At 52.9% G+C, this 17,296-nt stretch overlaps 5 protein-coding genes across 5 annotated transcripts; 2 read left to right on the top strand and 3 right to left on the bottom strand.

Moving 5' to 3' along the window:
- Window positions 1-2,132: 2,132 nt before the first annotated feature.
- N0V96_004920 (uncharacterized protein) lies at window positions 2,133-2,879 on the bottom strand (the record flags this gene model as incomplete). Its single annotated transcript, XM_053194780.2, has 1 exon — window positions 2,133-2,879. One exon carries the CDS (start codon window positions 2,877-2,879, stop codon window positions 2,133-2,135), a length of 747 nt encoding a protein of 248 aa, XP_053047660.2.
- A 1,123-nt stretch (window positions 2,880-4,002) lies between these two features.
- On the top strand, window positions 4,003-5,291 carry N0V96_004919 (uncharacterized protein; the record flags this gene model as incomplete). The annotated part of the gene is made up of 2 exons (XM_053194781.2): window positions 4,003-4,235; window positions 4,319-5,291. 2 exons carry the CDS (start codon window positions 4,003-4,005, stop codon window positions 5,289-5,291), a joined length of 1,206 nt encoding a protein of 401 aa, XP_053047661.2.
- Window positions 5,292-6,673: 1,382 nt separating this feature from the next.
- Window positions 6,674-7,471, top strand: N0V96_004918 (uncharacterized protein; the record flags this gene model as incomplete). The annotated part of the gene is made up of 1 exon (XM_053194782.2): window positions 6,674-7,471. One exon carries the CDS (start codon window positions 6,674-6,676, stop codon window positions 7,469-7,471), a length of 798 nt encoding a protein of 265 aa, XP_053047662.2.
- Window positions 7,472-8,244: 773 nt separating this feature from the next.
- N0V96_004917 (uncharacterized protein) lies at window positions 8,245-12,369 on the bottom strand (the record flags this gene model as incomplete). Its single annotated transcript, XM_053194783.2, has 1 exon — window positions 8,245-12,369. The coding sequence occupies one exon, from the start codon at window positions 12,367-12,369 to the stop codon at window positions 8,245-8,247; it is 4,125 nt and encodes a 1,374-aa protein (XP_053047663.2).
- A 228-nt stretch (window positions 12,370-12,597) lies between these two features.
- On the bottom strand, window positions 12,598-16,045 carry N0V96_004916 (uncharacterized protein; the record flags this gene model as incomplete). Its single annotated transcript, XM_053194785.2, has 3 exons — window positions 12,598-14,668; window positions 14,721-15,130; window positions 15,233-16,045. 3 exons carry the CDS (start codon window positions 16,043-16,045, stop codon window positions 12,598-12,600), a joined length of 3,294 nt encoding a protein of 1,097 aa, XP_053047665.2.
- Window positions 16,046-17,296: the final 1,251 nt, after the last annotated feature.

The raw sequence follows: 17,296 nt of genomic DNA, 5'->3' as shown, positions 1-17,296 counted from the left end.
AGTGATTGAATCATACTGATTAGCTTCCGGTAGCTTGCTTAACTTTGGGTGATGTTCATCGCAGTTGAGCCAGTCGTTGTTGGGGACTGGCGATGAGGTGTTCGAGGACGAGGTCGTGGCGGTTCCTTTGATTTTATTTGCGAAACCTTGTCCTCTCATTTCTGTTGGTGCAGGTGATAGAGCGTGAGAGCTTGCAGAATCGAACAGTGAACCAGCCCGTCATGACATGTGGGCAAATTGGCTTTATTGGCATCCAGGTCGGTCACCTCCTTTTACTCGGTTTGCGACATGAAGAGACATGCTTCCACTTATATTGATCCCTTGATGGCGAATAGTCGCATACTGAGGCGAATTTAAAGTGCACATGTCGGTGTAAAGAATTTTGCTACATCGGTTTGTGCGTGGTTCTTTCCAAGGTTCCACTCAGCATGGTGCCAACGTCTATATGTCTTTTCCTGCTTTTTATATGATGGAAATCGCTTAGCTGGGTGGTGGCTTTCTCCTGTTCTCCAATCCCAGGTGTGTAATAATTCTGTCCGTAGATTCCAGCTCGTAAAGGAGCCTGTCCAGAGTTCAGGGTTTAGTCAGTTGGCAGTACGGCAACAAGATAGGCGTTTAGTCGTCCGTGATGATCACCCTGTCTTGCTCATGCTTCTTTCGAAGAGACGCACCTACTTGACGTGGCGCATCAGCTTCGGTTAACCAGGAACGCTGGAAGTGATCCCTTTAGTTATCTCGGCCTCTTTCTTGGTATCCTGTGACTGTGCCGGTTGCACCTTCTCACAGGTACGGAGGTGGGTGTAAAAAGGCTGAGGTTGTGGCCACAGCAGGAGTTCTAGAAGCCGACCTCGTGACTACGAACCGTGTCCTCCAGCACAGCCATTACCCGTGATGGCTACTGTAGTGCAACGCCGGGGACAGAGATGTAATCATCATATCCTAGGCTCTAGCAGACGTACTTAGGCACTTCAGTAGAAAAGCAGAAATGTAGAGAAGTTCTCTTCCGTCTACGAATATCTGTCTCTCATTAACGGTTATACGCTGTGGTATATAGAAACAATGGGCGAGACTAGTCTGAAATAGAGTGATTGGACTTGGCAGCGTGCCCGTGGGCACTGTTGGAACTTGGGAGAGAGCAAGCATCATCACCACAACTCTTCAATGGTGCCCAGAGGCGGATGTGGAAGATCATGGACATCTCCCAGGACATCCTGGTGTAGTTAGCTTTCTTCTCTTCTTCGTCTATCGTCTGATGAGTTGGGTATATTTGTTTATAAGCCCGCATGAAAAATGTTTCTTGGATAGGGACCCCGATCTTCTCGCTAATGTTTACGGTATGTCCAGCGGGAATGATTGCCAAGCATACCAACAACCGATGCCACCGGATATTTGCCCTCTCTTTTCCTATTCTGTTTTCATGTTTCTCGTTTTTCATTAACCGAGGCTCGCCCCGCTGTAATTACGATGATTCGGTCTCTCTCAGAGAGTTGCCGACACCCAGCCGAGATGGCGCGTAGAAGACATGATCTCCTTTTGTGGCGTCAGAGACTTCAATTTTCGAGGGTTAGCAATCTCTCAAGGTGGGAGTGCCCTATCCTGAGATACGAGGTGACGTCCTCAAATCTGTCGAAAGACTTTCGTATTCGACAATGGAGCTGCTAAGGATCGTGTAGAAGAATAGTCACCGTGATGAAGTTGCGATACATAGTCTGGACAATCTCAACGATGGCTTGTAGTTTGGGTCATGATTAGTTAGCTTGAATATCTCACCACACCGGCGATCCACGACATCGTAGTAACCAGACTGGCTGGCTTTATTTACTGAACGATGTTATAAATCAAAGAACTGTGGAATTACTGGAAGATCTCTAGCAACATGCTTACTTGCCTACATTTATTGTTCGAAAGCTCAAATTACTCGCACTGAGAGATGAACACCCTGACCTCCTTGTTCCCGCAACACCTTTTCGGCTTGGTAGACATACAGGTTCAAACATCAAGAGCTAATCGCCTTTGGCCTCACCGCGCCTCGCCATCTTCTCGCCCCTTCTACCGGGCATCTTCAAACTCTCTGATGTGAAGAACAAAATTTGCAGCAGCAACGACGTCCGCGTCCTCAGCACGCTCGGCATTTACTCCCCAACCCTTCTGGAATCCGTCTCGTGCGGCTCATACGTCGGTTCATTCTTCGGCGCCGCATCCGGGCTCCGATCATCCTCGGGCCACGGATCATGCTCTTTAGCAATGGCTGTTTCTCTGCTCCACTCGGTCCACTCCTCGTGAGTCGGGTACCGATTCGGATCTGCAGGCTTCTTTATCGTCTCTTCGTGAGTCGGGTACCGCTCCGGCTCTGCATTCTCCTGCTCCGGCTGCTTCGGCATCGGCTCGATATCCACCTCCGGCTCAGGCTTCGGCTCAAGCTTCTTCTCCGGCAGCCTGAACGGGTTCTTCTTGGGCATTTTGAAGGGGTCCCTGTGCGGCCACGACCGGAACGGGTTTCTGTCCTTGAAGGTGTTGGGGTCGTTGGGCGGGACCCTCCATTTGGGGTTCTTGAAGGGGTTGTCCGGCTTCGGCCGAGGCTGCGGCCTGTCGAACTTGGGTTTATATTCCCGAGACTTCTCGTAATCCCCCTTGTTGTACGGTCGGGGGTCCTTGGGGGATATGGTGTCCTTGATCATGGGTCTTTCGTAGCCTGGCCACCCAGTCGCTGGCTTCGGCTCTGCCATGGAGGACGGATCGCTGTCGACGTCGAGGCCCTCGAGGTCCTGAGCGAGGGGCTCTGGTTCGGCGGTGTTGAGGTCGGTTGGGGAAGGGGTGATTGGGGTGGCGATGACGGAGAGGGTGGCATAGATGCCGGCGAGGAGGAGGGAGGTACGCATTTTGCGTGTTTGGGAAGTGTAGAGGGAAGTGATTTCAGTTGGTATGGCAATTATATGATGACTTTTGAAGGAAAACTTTTGGGAGTTCTCCCTGGTTGGCGGAGCGATGCAGACTTGTGCTCGCGCCGGGAGATGATATACTGAACAAATCACGTTCAGTGAGAGAACACTCGAGGTGTGGCTTTATATAAGTCCAAGACACGTAACCTTGCGAGTCTGTCAGTTGTTCTCGAGGGGGTATGAAAGGGTCATGATGTCGTTATAGACTTGGCCCTATCTTGACTTTGTGAGATAGCCCCAAGGGTTAGGCCGGAGTTTATATCTTCTGCTGATTTTGTATCATTCTATTGTGCAACAGGCTCTATCTTCTGTAAACTCGGGGGGGCATTATCTATTCTCAGGCACCTTTGGAGGTTTTGCTCCCTTCCTCGCAAATAACTTTAGACGTGGCGTTTACTGCAGCTTTGTTGGGACCTTTATCCGAACCCAAAATCGGTCTCCCATACAAGTTATCGTGGTTAGAAGTGAGTTTGAAGACAACGAAGTGAAATTATCCTGTACCTCTTCAAAAGATGCCTTGCCATCATTTCGAGGAAACTGTAGCGGTCGCTTTCTCGCTTGGTGATGGTCAAAAGTGTCTTGCCCTCAAAAGAGCGATTGAATCCGGTGGTACTGGAGACCCGGCTGATGAATGCCCAGTTCTGCCTATTCATAATAGTTACCTAGAAACGCCGAAGTCTACCTTCATCATGAAACGTGGTGAACTGACGATGCCTTTCTCACATGGCGACGAGAAAACAGTGAGACAACTTCCCAATCGAGTCTGGCGAAGGAAAGGCAAAGCGTTGATACGGCGGAATCCTTCCGGTACGGAGTACGCCACCCAACCTTGATGATAAGCACTAGAATTCCGGGTACCCGCCTCGGCCAACTAACGCGCGGCACATTCGGGAGACGTCAAAAAGGGCCGTCCAGGTCAGCCCATGCGAACCAGCGAAGTTCATTCGAAGCACATCATCGACAACTTTGTTGATGAAATTGTCCCTTGGCCTTGTGGAGCGAACCTTGTTCGGAACCTTATGAGCAAGCCACTCTAGGTCATTCAATGCAGGCTCACGCACCAATGGAAATGGCGTCGCAGAATGCCAATCAACCGGTTCAATCGGGGCCATCGCCTACGGATCCTGACCCGGAAGAGTACCTCAACGACCCCAGATTCCACCAGTCCTTCACCTTACCCCCCGGCACCGACCGCCCGGATCCGTTCAAAGTCACGTATTGCGACTACGGATATCGCAACTTAGACAACCCGGAGCGCGAGCATGTTCTGCTCTTCTGCGGTCCCCTCCTGGGAAGGTAAGCCGATCATCTCACTCACGGATGGCCCCTCGCACATCGCGGCGGCACATCTCATCGTTCAAGGTCTGACAAACACACAGCCGCTACCTCCACATCGCCAAAGACGCCCTAGCAAAGAAACACAAGGTCCGCATAATCCACCCAGACAGACCAGGCTTCGGCGGCACAACCCACGTCGACGCGCCCGACCGCGTCCGCCTCTGGCTCGAAATCGTGCCCGCCCTCCTCGCGCACCTCTCCGTCCGCCACGTCTCGCTGGCCGCCCACAGCGGCGGCACAATCTACGCCCTCAACACGGTCCTCCACCTGCGTCACCTCCTCTCCCCCGAGCGCCCCTACGTGGCCCTCGCCGCGCCGTGGGTCCACCAGTCCCGCTCGGGTGCCGCGCTCATGACGCTCGCGGGCGGGCTGCCGGAGACAGTGCTGGGCGGCTTTCACACGCTCGCCGGGTTCTCGCTGAAGCATGTTGCGCCTGTGGCGGGCGCGGTGAGCGGGTTTTTCCCTAGCATGCAGACTGTGAGCGGGCTGCTGCCTGCGTCGATGCGGACGGGTTCTGCTGCTGCTCCTACGCCTCCTCCTGCGGAAGTGAACCTAATGGCAGAGTTTGAGGAAAAGATTTGGCCGCAGCTTATTCAAAAGGTGTATTCTGAGGATACGAGAGGACTCAGCCAGGACGCCATCCTGTTGCTGAAGAGGGCGGGGCACTCAGATTATTGGGGCTCATGGAAGGACTATGACGAGCTCGTCGCCCTTCTGGCGGAGGCTGAACACAATCTTGATGCTGGCGTCGTCAAGGGCGCTGCAAAGCTCAAGGTTGATGTGTTTTGGGCGGAGGAGGACCAGATGATTGGCGTTGATAAGGGGCCCAAGTGGTTCGAGGATTGCTGGAGAGCTGAGCAGCGCCGTGACGTGATTGAGTTTTCTAGCTGCGTTGTTCCTGGGACTGATCACGATGGTATAATCGAATTGAAGTTTGATGTGTTTGAGAGGATATTCCGTCAGGTTGGCGAAAGTAGCGAGGAAGAAGATTCGGGCCTGCCAGCTGTCGCATAGGATGCGACCGGCTGTACAATAAGAGGCGTTAGCAGAACAATTTTCAACTTCACCCCAAAAAAACAAACTTGTATCAGACATCTTTGTCGCGATGCGGAAGTACATGTCACATATCTTGCTCTAGATTCCTGAACCATGGCCAGTTGGTTGACTAACCAGAATGGCTTTTGAGCCGAGGCTTCCCCAAGATCTGACTTGTGAACTCTGTTCCCCACACATGCCTGGATTTGGAAAAGACATTAGACGAGGTAGACTTTGTGGCAGCCAGCCGAGAAGCCTTTGGAGTAGTCCAGAACTGTCTCCTAAAGTTATCAGGGTGCCGCGAGATTGCCGTTTTCAACCTCGGCAGCCGGTTTGTGGAAGGCGATATTGCAGACTCTATGGAGAAGCCTTTCGCAGTTGATCAAGCTACATTGCGCTCAGAAGGATTGCCGTGCCTTAAGGCCAGACTTCAGAGCAGTTCTTTCCAGCTTCCCTTACGGTAGCGGATTCACATAGTGTACACAGAGTCTCGAATTTCTCAATCTTGACAATCAGCAATACGGACAAAAGATTGATGATCGAAGACTTATTCGCTGCCCCTGCGCGGTGAGGACATGGTTGCAATTCGGACATATAGACCGAGCTAAGCCCTGACTCAAAGATTCGGCATCTCGTGATCACGCGCTAGAGAGAATACATAGTATCCTGGGGCATCGTGCTAGGATAAAGCTCTGGAAGATGTTGGGGTAAATCTTGCCGCACCGCGACGATCTGCGCTCAACTTGTTGTGCCTTCACAGATCCCGAATATTGAACGAGAGCCCATGATAACAGCCTTCACGAACACTTTAGCTCAAGGTCTCCTAGTATGAAAAGATTAAGCACGAGTATTCCAAAGTCCGGAGAACCACTTGCCATAGCCCATGTAATCACGTTTACACCGGAACGTTGAGAGACGTTGCAGTTGGGGAGTCCGAGACAATGCGTTCCCCGGGGTCCCGCCCCTGACGGGGGAAGCCCAGCAGTGTGGAGCTGAACAATGCTAAGCTTCGATGACAACTGTTAATGACCCCGCGGAGTGGTCGCCGGCGGCCCTATCAGACTCCATCAGACCCCATGCGCCGAGGCCCAGTGGAGGATACGGGCCATACCCAAAGCGGAAGCTTCCCCAAGCTCCCCTCTCACCTCAACCCCGAACACCAAGCTCATGAAAGTCGAGCTTACTCCGACCTCATTTCAACTCACCTCAACTCAATCCGTCCCACCCTTCATCATACGCCACTTACCAAGCCATACTTTACCCAAACCCATCCGCCTCTCAGACATTCAAAGGATTCAACACAAGAAAAACGAACTCAAACTCACACCGTGTGTGACATCAAACACACTCCAACCACCACAATGCCGCCAACTACACTCACAACCCCTCACCCTCCAAATCCCCGCGGAACCCTCACACGCACCGCCTTCGCCCCCTTCGGCGACGTGATCGAGAATCCTCACCCGGAAGTCCGCCCCGCCGCCTCTCTCCCCGCCACCGTATCCGCCTCCTTCAGCGCCGTCTCCGCAAACCAAGGCACAGCCATCAAATACCAAAACGTCTCCTCCCCTCTAGACCTCTACCCCCAGGCGCCCTCCCGCGCCGGCCGCCCCATAGTGAGCATCTTCTCCTGCGCCGCGCGGCAGCTCGAGCCCGCCGCACCCCTGGCGCAACCGCCCATTTCGACGCTGCTGCCGTATACCTACGCCGGTCCCAGCAGGGGCGGACGCTTCAGAGTCAGCGTGCTGGAACGACACCCCTTCACGACGCAGACTTTCGTCCCCTTTTCCGCTTCTTCGTCGGTAAGCGGCGCGGCGTACCTCGTCATCGTGGCACCTACCCTCCCGACACCCAGCGCGCAGACGGATTCCCTCCCGGCGCCGGCCACCGGCGGCAAAGGCAGAGGTCTCCCGGACATCAAGGGCCTCAAGGCCTTTGTGGCGTCCCCGGGCCAGGCCGTGACCTACGGTGCGGGAACGTGGCATGCGCCCATGGTTGCGCTGGGACCGCAAGGTACGGCGATCGACTTTGTCGTGACGCAGTTTGCGAGCGGCGTGGGCGTGGAGGATTGTCAGGAGGTGGAGTTTGCGGGCGCGGGTGAGGAGGCGGGTATCGTGGTGCAGGTTCCCGAGAGGATGCCTGTTGTTGCGAAGTTGTGAGCAGAGCGGATGGGAACTGAGAGAAGCTTTTACGGCGAGAGGGGGAGCGGCAAGTCAAGGGCTGGTGTGAAAGGCGTCCTGGGTCGGCGAGGCGATGACGATGGTGATGGCTGTTGCGTGTACGATGTCTGTTCAGCAAGGGAAGGAAACCCAGCCCGAGTCTGCCTGGGCATGTTGAAAGAGTGCAAGGTGGCGCCTCTGAATGACTGGGCAAAGGGGCGGTTAAGGTCAAACAAGCTAGAAATGCCATCAAATTGGTCATGATCTCACGTAGAGGTGGAAGGTCATGAGGGTATGAAACTTCACACAGTCACCAAGCCATGCCGGGCAATTCTTGCTTCTTGGCTCTCTCCATCACGCCGTAGATAGGCGATTGAGAGTTACGCGGAACGTCGTTTTGGTGATCAAATGATCTTTAGATATTTTCTGTGCTACCTTGTCAAACTCGAGCCCTGCAAACAAACCAGATCCGTTCCACTCGTCCGATATCCGCCTCCCACCTTCGGCCGGTCCAAACGTAATGTACTCAAACAGCATTAAGAGTCCCCTCTGAAAACAATTTGCCAAACTTCACTCTCCAAACCTCCCATTCCAAACCTCCCATTCCAAACCTCTCATTCCAAACCTCTCATCTCGAATCTCCCTCTCCCAAACCTCCCGAACTGAGCAAATTCGAAAGTCATCGGCCTTGCCGAAACTCTGGTAGCGTGAATGAGACAGAGCCTGCTTTATCAGACTCTTGCAGTCGATGCATCGATATCCTGGGTTGCTATTCACTTCTCGTACTCCTCGAATTCCACGGAGCGTAGAAGCTTCTCAGCCGATGCCATCTCCAAGTATGGACGAAAATAGAGAGGGAATCTCGGATCCTTCTCTCCATCCTCAGTGACCGGGATAAGAACGCGTCCATCCTCACCAAAGTTGCGGATGCGGTTGCCATGACGCTTGTTAAAGATATCAAATTCAAGCGTAGCCGGGGTGATGAAGTGATAGACGAAGACGGGACGCTTCTGTCCATATCGAATGAGACGTCCCTTGGCCTGTCTCATGTACATGTCGTAGCTGTCCGAGTCTGTAAACAGAACTCCGGCAAATATGAGATGGTTCGCCTCGGTCAAGTTTGTGCCAGCGGACTCCGAAGACATGAGGCTTTGGATCAGAACGGCCTTTCCATGGTGCGCCTTGAATGCCTCAATCTGATCCGAGTCCTGATCGCCTCCATCAGTCATGTAAACAGCAAAGCCGTTGTCGTTGCGAATGAGGTAGTTGTAAACCTCTTTCTTGATGCCCGCATACGCAGCAAAGATCAGGACCTTCTCGTCATCAAGGACATTGTTGAACATGACGTTGTCCATGTCGGATACCTTGGCACTGGGAACGGCCGAAAGATCGTGCTGCAGATTCGCGGGCGTGGCAAATATCTCGTTAGGGACAAATGACCCGCGACTGAAAGCCTTGCAGCTTTGCATGGGGCACATTTGACCCCCAGCCTCAGTGAAAGCGCCAAAGCAATCCTTGCAAAGCGAGTGACCGCATGCAATAGAATGGAGCATGTCAGAGTTGGCAGCAACACGATCACAGACGTTGCAGGTGGCAGACAGCGGGCTTTGGCTTCCATGAAGAACATGGTTCAACTTCATCAGAAACATACAGCGCCGCCACGCCTCCGTCGTGAGCTTGATGCCAGCCTGGACGCTTTGCACAACCAAGATGAGAGTGTTTAAAGTCTCGTCAATGCCCTGTCCACGCGGTTTAATCGTCTTGCCCTTTTGTGGTCGGTGAGCTGGAATCTGAATGCCGAATTCATAGTCGTCCTTGGTCGCTTTTCCATCGAGATGCTTTTGAAGTTGAGACGCCATGTCGCCAGTTTCCTTCAGTCCGATAGCCAAAGCCATTTCCTCGCATTTATCCTGGCTGTCCTGCTCTTGGCGGATGAGCTCGATGAGCGCCTCTCGGTTATCGATCTGGCCACCGCCAGAGCCAACCCACCGGTTCTGCAAGCTGTCCAATTCACCATCAGACAAATCGTGATCCGAGTCGAGAAGCCACCAATTGGCAGAATTGTACGTTCCAGGGCCACCCATCCACTCGGACCAATACTTGCAGTCCCAATAGTTCTCTCGAGTAGGGATGTAATCCGAGCGGATCGATTTTCGGTGGACGATTGCATCATGGAGATAGTTGATGAACGCACTATCATCAGAGTTGCCGTTGGTGTTCCTCATGAAATCGAAGATCTCCTCCATATGACCGAAGTAGGCATCTTTTTTAGCTTTCCCACTGCCTACATCAGCGTCTTCGGAAATCATATTCGCCAGGTACATCATTTTGTCAAAGAGGGATACTAGAATCCGGGTGCAACGGGCAAGGTGAGCACAAGCTGCAGCAGACGCTTCATTGCCGAGACACTCGAGAGTCAAGTTGGCCTTGGGTTCTGTCCACCCCATGCCCTCGAAGCCCTTTCGGCCGGAAGAAACGGACAACGAAGACAGGAGGAGTAACGCGTCGACCGCATCCGACCAGATAGATTTTCCGGCAGCCTTGACCTTTGAACCGGCGCTCTGGGCCATTCCTTCATTCAAGATAATGCGGAGGAAAGTATCAAGACCACAGGGCATGCCATCAACGTCCCACTTGGCATCATGAAGAGCCTGCTGTACAAAATTGTATACCAAGGCTTCTTGAGTGTTCATGGGAGTCAAGCAGGCGACCTCGGTTATTTCAACACCTTGAATCTCCGTCTTGTTCTTCCGCAGGTAGTGAAGAAGGAATTTCTGTCCCTGCTCATGGCGATCGGCCGCAATTTGAGCGGACAAGGGCTCTGTGTAGCTGCGGAATGTTTCGGCGTCAGTCAGTTCGGATACCTTGGGCCCAGCCGTGACATTGGGGAAGAATCCTGGCATTGATGGTGTCGGTCGCGCAACATGAACATTGAGCAACGTCGCAGTCTCGCAGATCTGACCGAGGTTGATGGTAGGCGGTGTACCTGAGAGGATCCATTTCGAGGACGCGACAGCGTTCTGAAAGAAGGTTGCAACGGATGTGTTCTCATACGAGAACTCGTCAAAGACCACGCGGCAGTAAGTGTACATTTCAAGTACCTCGCCATTCTGGAACGCCTCCTTCACATCAATGGTGACGGCCGCCTTGGGCTTTGCTGCCTTGCCCTTCTTCTTTTTGGGTGTCGCCTTGGCGGTCTGTTGCGTCTTCCGATCGCTAGCTCCCACTGTGTTGGCCGCGGCCATCCGGACCCAATCATTGCTGATGGTGCGGCGGCCTTGAATTCTCGCCTCGACATGCGCATTGTTCGGGTTGTCAGGGTTGCTGTGGTCATAGGCGGCATGCTTGATGGTTTCAACCACTTCGTAATGCCAGTCCTGGGAGTCTCGGTTCGATCTCTTCTGACGGATTGATGGCATTTGGGCGATTGCAGCGAGCTTGTCAATGTTTTTCTCGGAAGACATCAGGGTGCTGCTGACAATGATGATGTCTGCTGCTTCCATGCTCTCCCGTGAGATATCAGTCGTTTTGGTGAGCACCAGAACTCTGAGCTGACGAACAAATCTCTTAGCTTCTTTGGCCCACTGCGACACGATGTGAGGGGGCACGATGACCAAAGTGGCCTTGATGTGGATGAACGCCGTGGTTCCCAACCACTGGGAACGCTCCAGAATAGAAAACTCTGCATGCATTGGAGTGGTTGTATAATCAATAAGACCAAGTGTAACTATAGTCTTGCCGTAGCCGATGTCGTGTGCGAGGACACCTCCTCGGGCATAATTCTCAAGCTCTGCAACAGTACTTAAGCGTACGTTCACAGATGGAAGAACACGCTCCTCGAATTCCCTTTCAGTGAACGGTTCGTCCTTTTCGCGGTGCCTCATCCACTGACAAGCCTCGACTTGATCTTGTCGTAGCATCATTCCATTCTGCAGAAAATGGGGCGGCTGAAAGAAGCCCCCGGGAGGATAGGGTCCTGCCTGAACAGCGCCCATGCTGTTCTTGAAGGGGGGCAACCCCTTCAGGCTGGGCTCGAAGTAGCCCATTTCCACACGGAAATTGCTACTCCCGCGAGTTGAGCGGACCATCGGCGACATGATGTCCTTGTCGACCGGGAAGTAACCATGCGCCCGGTGCGCGAGCGACGCTGGGTTGAGCAGAATCCTCATGCTCAACACGTTGTATCCATCAGCTTCACTCGGCTCCAGTCGGGCCTGAATCTCGAGAGGAGCTGGTCGTCGCAACATAGCCTGCTCCGCTTGAGTCGCCACTGCCTCGTTCTCGATTCGTACAACGCTACCATCCGCATCCCAGTGATGAAGGGGCTTTGGAGCGGTCGGCGAGCATCTGTGGCACGCATCGCCAGAATCCAGCATGATGTCACCGACTGTAAGAAGTTCAGCAAGTGCAGAGGCCGGCAATTTGTTGATGGCAGAAGACGCCAGTGCCAATACATCCTTGATCTCATGCTGGGCAATCGTGAACCAAATATCGGGCGAAGCTGAAATGCTGTTTGTACCGGAAGGGGGAGTCAACTGGGCGAGGAGCGACTTGACTGGAAAGTACATGTTGGTTTTGTCCAATTTGATAATTATGGACGGGATCGAAGATTGACAGTCAATGTCCCTGGAAGCCTGCTCTTGCAAATCGATGAGACTAATATGGAGGGCTGGATCACGCTCGTGAACGGTGATACCCAGGGCAGGTGGCAGAGGCGTGTACACGCCAGGCAGCACGGCCGTGATTCCAGAGCCCGGAGGCTGTCTCTCTTGATGCTTGAACCCTTGAGGGAAAACGCAGATGATGTCTCGCACTTGATCCGGCTCAAGCTTTCTAGGGTTCTTCGTCAAGACCCATCGGTCGGTTTCGGCAGCTCCATTGCAGTTTGTGTGGAGCATCATGTATACAGGGCTGAGAGGATCGTTCTTGGTGAAAAGGAGTCCCAATGGGGTTGCGCACTTATCTGTAAAGTGGTAATAACCGTTGACGACACTCGTGATTTCGTTGACTAGAGAAGGTGCAAGACCGTTGACTTCAACAAGCTTCTGGTTGAAACCATCGATCCTTCCATTATTGGCGCGTTCTTGAACCAGATCCACGTTGATTTTGCGTTGGACAAACAGCTTCTAGCTGTCTGCCGTAGGAGTGAAGTCCGCGTCAAGGTCGGTGAGTACTGCTTCCAAGAGAGGCTGGCGGAGGTCGTAACCTAGAACAGTCAACTGAACTGCCACTTCGCTGGCTGGGATATCGTTCCGAATCGATGGGCGCCCGAGTTCGACATAAACGGGTCTCAGGTGCATGCTCCACGTAACGTTCTTTTCGGTGATGACAATGATGATGGTTGACTTTTCGGATTCGTAAGTCACAGTCAGGTCGTCTCTGAACTTGAGGTCCGTCTGGTAGTAATGAACTCCGCCTGCGCACGTCTGGATTGCGCGGTTCAAGGCCTCGATATGGTCGCTGAAAGTCTGCTTGTCGAGGTCGTGGAGAATATCAACACTGTGAGCGGTATCGGCACCTGCCCAATCGATGTAGAGATGAGCTGGCAAAGCAGCAATCGCAAGCTCTTGAGCCAAACTTCTGCCGATTGATACCTTGTCGTTGATGGGGTTGGCCCTATCAAAATTGTGATCGGGATTTCCGGCACAGCTTTGGCAGCGCGTCTCATTGCAGTCCTTGCATCGCAAATAAACACCGGTGTGTTGATGCTTGCGGAAGGCGTCGCAGCGACATTTTCGGCATCCATTACGGCAGAGGGTGCAGAAAAACTCAACTGACTTATTGCCGTCCCAGCCGGAGGAGACGATCTCCTGCCAAGCCATCTTGTTGGGAGTGGTTGCCGAGGCAGAAAATGGTTGATCGATTTCTTTTCCTTTTCTGCTGGAAGATGTGTGGGTTTTGCGTCCAAGGGAGGAGGTGTCGACGGTAAGAAAAGAGTCTGAGAGATCGGAAGGCCCGGCCTCGTCAGTCGAGGTGTGAACAACGACGCTGCTAGGCAGCAGCTGGGTGGGGTTGGCTTGGGCAAGACCCTGCAAGTGCCTGTTGCTTGCCTTCGTCTTGAACCTGAACTCGGCAATGAGGGCACAGAGGATAGCTGCACCAGCCACGGTGGTCGTCATCGCGTTTCCGGCAAGGTCCTTGAGCTGGTTTTCCCCCTCGACCGAAAGCGAGATGCGGTCAATGGGAATGCCCTGCACAGCGAGACACTCTAGTCCGAGAAGAGGACGGCCGTCGTACGAGATGAAGAGATCAGCCGAGGGAAGAACACACGGAATGACACCCAGCCTTCCGCTTTGTCGATCCACGTTCTGTCCGACGTCGAGGATGAACATCTTGTGGGTAAAGTCATACCCCTTCTTCTGCGCTCTCAGGTATTCGATATCCAGGAGATCTTGCATTCGCCAAGTGTACACTGAGATGACGCCCTGCCAGGTGTCCTCGCGGGGCTGAACATTACCTCTATCATCCATCCGAGTATACGGGTTCGACGTGCCGAGCTCTTCCTTTCGACGTGCCGACCTGTGATCAGCTGCACAATGAACAGCCTCGACGTCCCTCTTCGGCTTGGAGAGCAGCGTCCGTTCCAACTGAAATCGAGTCTGAAGCACGCGCGGATCAGACGGGGGAAGCAAGAACTTCTGGAGGTCAGGCGGGTTCTTGAACCACTGCGTAATATCCATGAGCTTGACCCATGTATTAACGATCTCCTTGGCCTTGTTTCCATAGTAGCGAGCATCCACTCCGAGTAAATATTTTCTCTGTCTCGTTTGAGGGACCAAGAAGTTCTTGGAGTCGACTTGGACATACGCCGCCACGTATCCGATGCTTGGCAGCCAGAAGTCCTTGAATTGGTCCCACGGAGCCCTTGTAACATTCTCCAAGATGACGATCTTGGGTCGATGGGCGTGGGTGTACATGAGAATGGACAGGAAAGTCTTGGTTGATTCTCCCTTCTCATCTTTGATGCTTTCGAAGATTTGTTGAAGGCCATCGACAACTTGACTGGCCATCGGGTCGTCTTGTTGAATGGCTGAGATGCCCCTGGCCTTGAATTGCTCGAAAAGCTTGTTGAGACCGGACTTCTTCTTTTTGTCGTTCTTGGCGTAATTCAGGCTCGAAAAGTCGACGCAAGAGCTTCCAGCAATGAGGATGTCGATTCCTAGAGGGATATCGGCCATGGCTCCGGAAGCCGTCATACTACATTACTGTCAGTACATGAAAGAACGCTAGTGAGAGGTGAAGAATTTACGCCTGAGTAGCTCCGGGCATGCCAACGTCGACGACATTGCGAAAGATCGGGCCTGAAGGAGCCGCATTGCGACCAATGAAGGCTTGCTTGAACGGCTCGATCTCAACGCTGAAGACATGGTTGTACTGAAGGAGTCCCGGATAGCCGCAGGCGGTGGCCGCTTCAACGAACTCACGCAAAGCCAGGATGGGACCATCCGTGCCGGAGCACATGGTCGCAATCCTGAACGACACGCCGCCGGCATTGAGGAGCTTATTCAGGCCGAGCTTCAATGCCTTGTCGAAGATGATTGGAAAGGCGTCGCGCGGGCGGTTCACAGATCGCTCATCCATGACCAGAACAGGCACTGCTTGATACATGGCGGGCTGAGGTGTGAACTGTGCTTCGGATTTTGAATTTCCTGAGGCGAACTGAGATCCAGAAGGTGAATGGGTTGAGAAATTCAAGCCAGGTGTAGAAGCTGTGTGACGCGGTATCACGTGAGTATGAGAACCCACGTGAGGCGAATATACCGACGGATACGCAGAAACCTGCGGAGACTCAGCAGTCAAGTGAGAAGCCATGGGGGCAAGGCTATCACGTAGTCCCTGCGAGGAAGAGCCACCGTGTTGGCCACCATAGTAGTTTTCGACCGGAGGTTCGACTGGAATATAGGATGGAGAGCCCTGGTTGAAGCCTTGACTGTGCATCAAGTCCTGGTTTTGTTGATCCATAGGGTCATGGAATTCGTCGTTCTGGCTGAAGGTCTGCTCAGATGGTATCAGGGATTCAATATGTTGGCGCCGCGACTCAATCCCATTCTCGTCGATGTTGCGGTAAGTCGCGATGAGTTGGCCATTGCTGTCGTATTCTTGGCTGAAGAGGAACCAGAACCGGCCCTCGTTATCAGCGTAAAATCGCCCCATCGCGGCGTGACCAGTGTCGGGCCCATAGGTGAGATGATCAGCGTTTTCAATGTCGCCTTGAAGACCAGAATCATTGCGAAAGTTGTCAGCCTGTCCGGTTTCTGGGAGAGCTGCCGTGCCTAAGCCCTGGTCGGCCGGACCGTTTGGAGGAGCGAGGGGGGGCATCCCCTCGAAACTCGTGTGGAAGTTGATACTCTGCTCGGAGCCCGTGGAAGCAAACAATCCAGGATCTCCAAGGTGAGCGAGGAGATCTTCAAGGTCAGGGAGATCTTCAAGATAACCATCGCCAACCTGGTGGTTTCCGTGTTGTAGATCGTCGTCATTAGGCCATCCATCGTCGAGATCAGGGCCAAGGATGTGCGCGGGATCGGTATCCGGAAAAGGATTTCCCTGCTCATCTTGGCCAAAGGGAAAATCCATATTTGCGAAAGAGCAATGAGCTGACAGCGGAGAAGTCTGCCACAGGAGGACTTTTCGGGTAGTGAAAGACGATAAGGGGAAGCCTGAGTAAAGCGGTCAATTGAGGTTTGGACCAACGAAGAGACACAGCAAAAAAACCCCCAAAATCAGCAGAGTTTGATGATTTTTGAGGGCTTCTGCCAATATCGACGATGGAACAAAAGTAAGAAGAACTTTGTCTGGTTTGGTGTGTGGCAGAAGCTGGCAAAGTGATGAAGCTCAGTAAGAGTGATGAGAGTGATGAGAAGAGGGAAGAAGAGAGGTAAGTGGAAAGTGGAAAAGTTTGAGGGAATTTTCCAGGCTCAAGGAGGATGGAAGAGTCTTTGTGGGAGTCCCCACGAAAAGTCATGTGCTCTCGCCTTCGGAGCGGAGAAGAGGGTTAGACTCAAGAAGGCGGGTGCCCTCGACCCTTGAAGCTATTCGGGGCGGGAGCTTTCCCCTGAGGACGTCTTAACAAGGCGAGTGCCCCTGAGGAGGGAGACGGGAACATTGTGTAAGAGGCTCCGCAAAAACTCGTCGAGGGCTGGCCTCTCTTCGTGATGAGAGGAACTTGCTTGACAAGGCGGGTGCTCCCCGTCTTGGTGGCTCTTGATGGCGAGAGCTATCACTTGATAGTTTCCTAACGAAGCCATGGCCTTTCAAGAGGAGTCCCTTGTTGAACTGTCCATTACATTCTGGAGACATAGTGTAGCTTTGGGTGACGGACAATCAGCTCTGTCTCAAAGAAAGAGAGGCTTCTGCTCAAGGGTGTGGGCGGTGCATCATCTATGTACATCTTAATGAGAGTATGACCAGAAAGGATATGGCGAGAGACAGGGCACTTGGAATGATTCAAAATCGACGTCAAGTTCGGATAGACCCTCCTTAACTTTGCCATGACATCCTTGCTCAGCAAAGGAACTTTTAAGTCTTTGCAGTCTAGGCGAGTGCCCCTGAAAGAAAGATAGTTTGATGCCTTCCAGTCAAATCTGTCTCGACATCCTCTGCCCTGTCACGGACCTGTGATGGGCAATCAAGGTGAGAGCTACTCGCAGAGCCTTTCTACCTGACAAGAAGACCGCGTTGAAGGGCAGAAGAAGAAATTAAGAGGCAACTTTCTATTCAGAATGAACATTCTCATTGTTGAAGGTGCGGCACCCAAGACTAGAACTGATGATGTTGTGTTGAAGGCACGTCTTTGAGAATTTGTTGGTTCTGGTAGTCAGCGCATAC

This window comes from Colletotrichum fioriniae (genome assembly GCF_027942845.1).
Source record: "Colletotrichum fioriniae strain IMI 355084 chromosome Unknown scaffold_5, whole genome shotgun sequence".
NCBI lineage: Eukaryota > Fungi > Ascomycota > Sordariomycetes > Glomerellales > Glomerellaceae > Colletotrichum > Colletotrichum fioriniae.
Note: the sequence above shows the minus strand (reverse complement) of the source record. Positions and strands in the feature narration are given on the sequence as shown.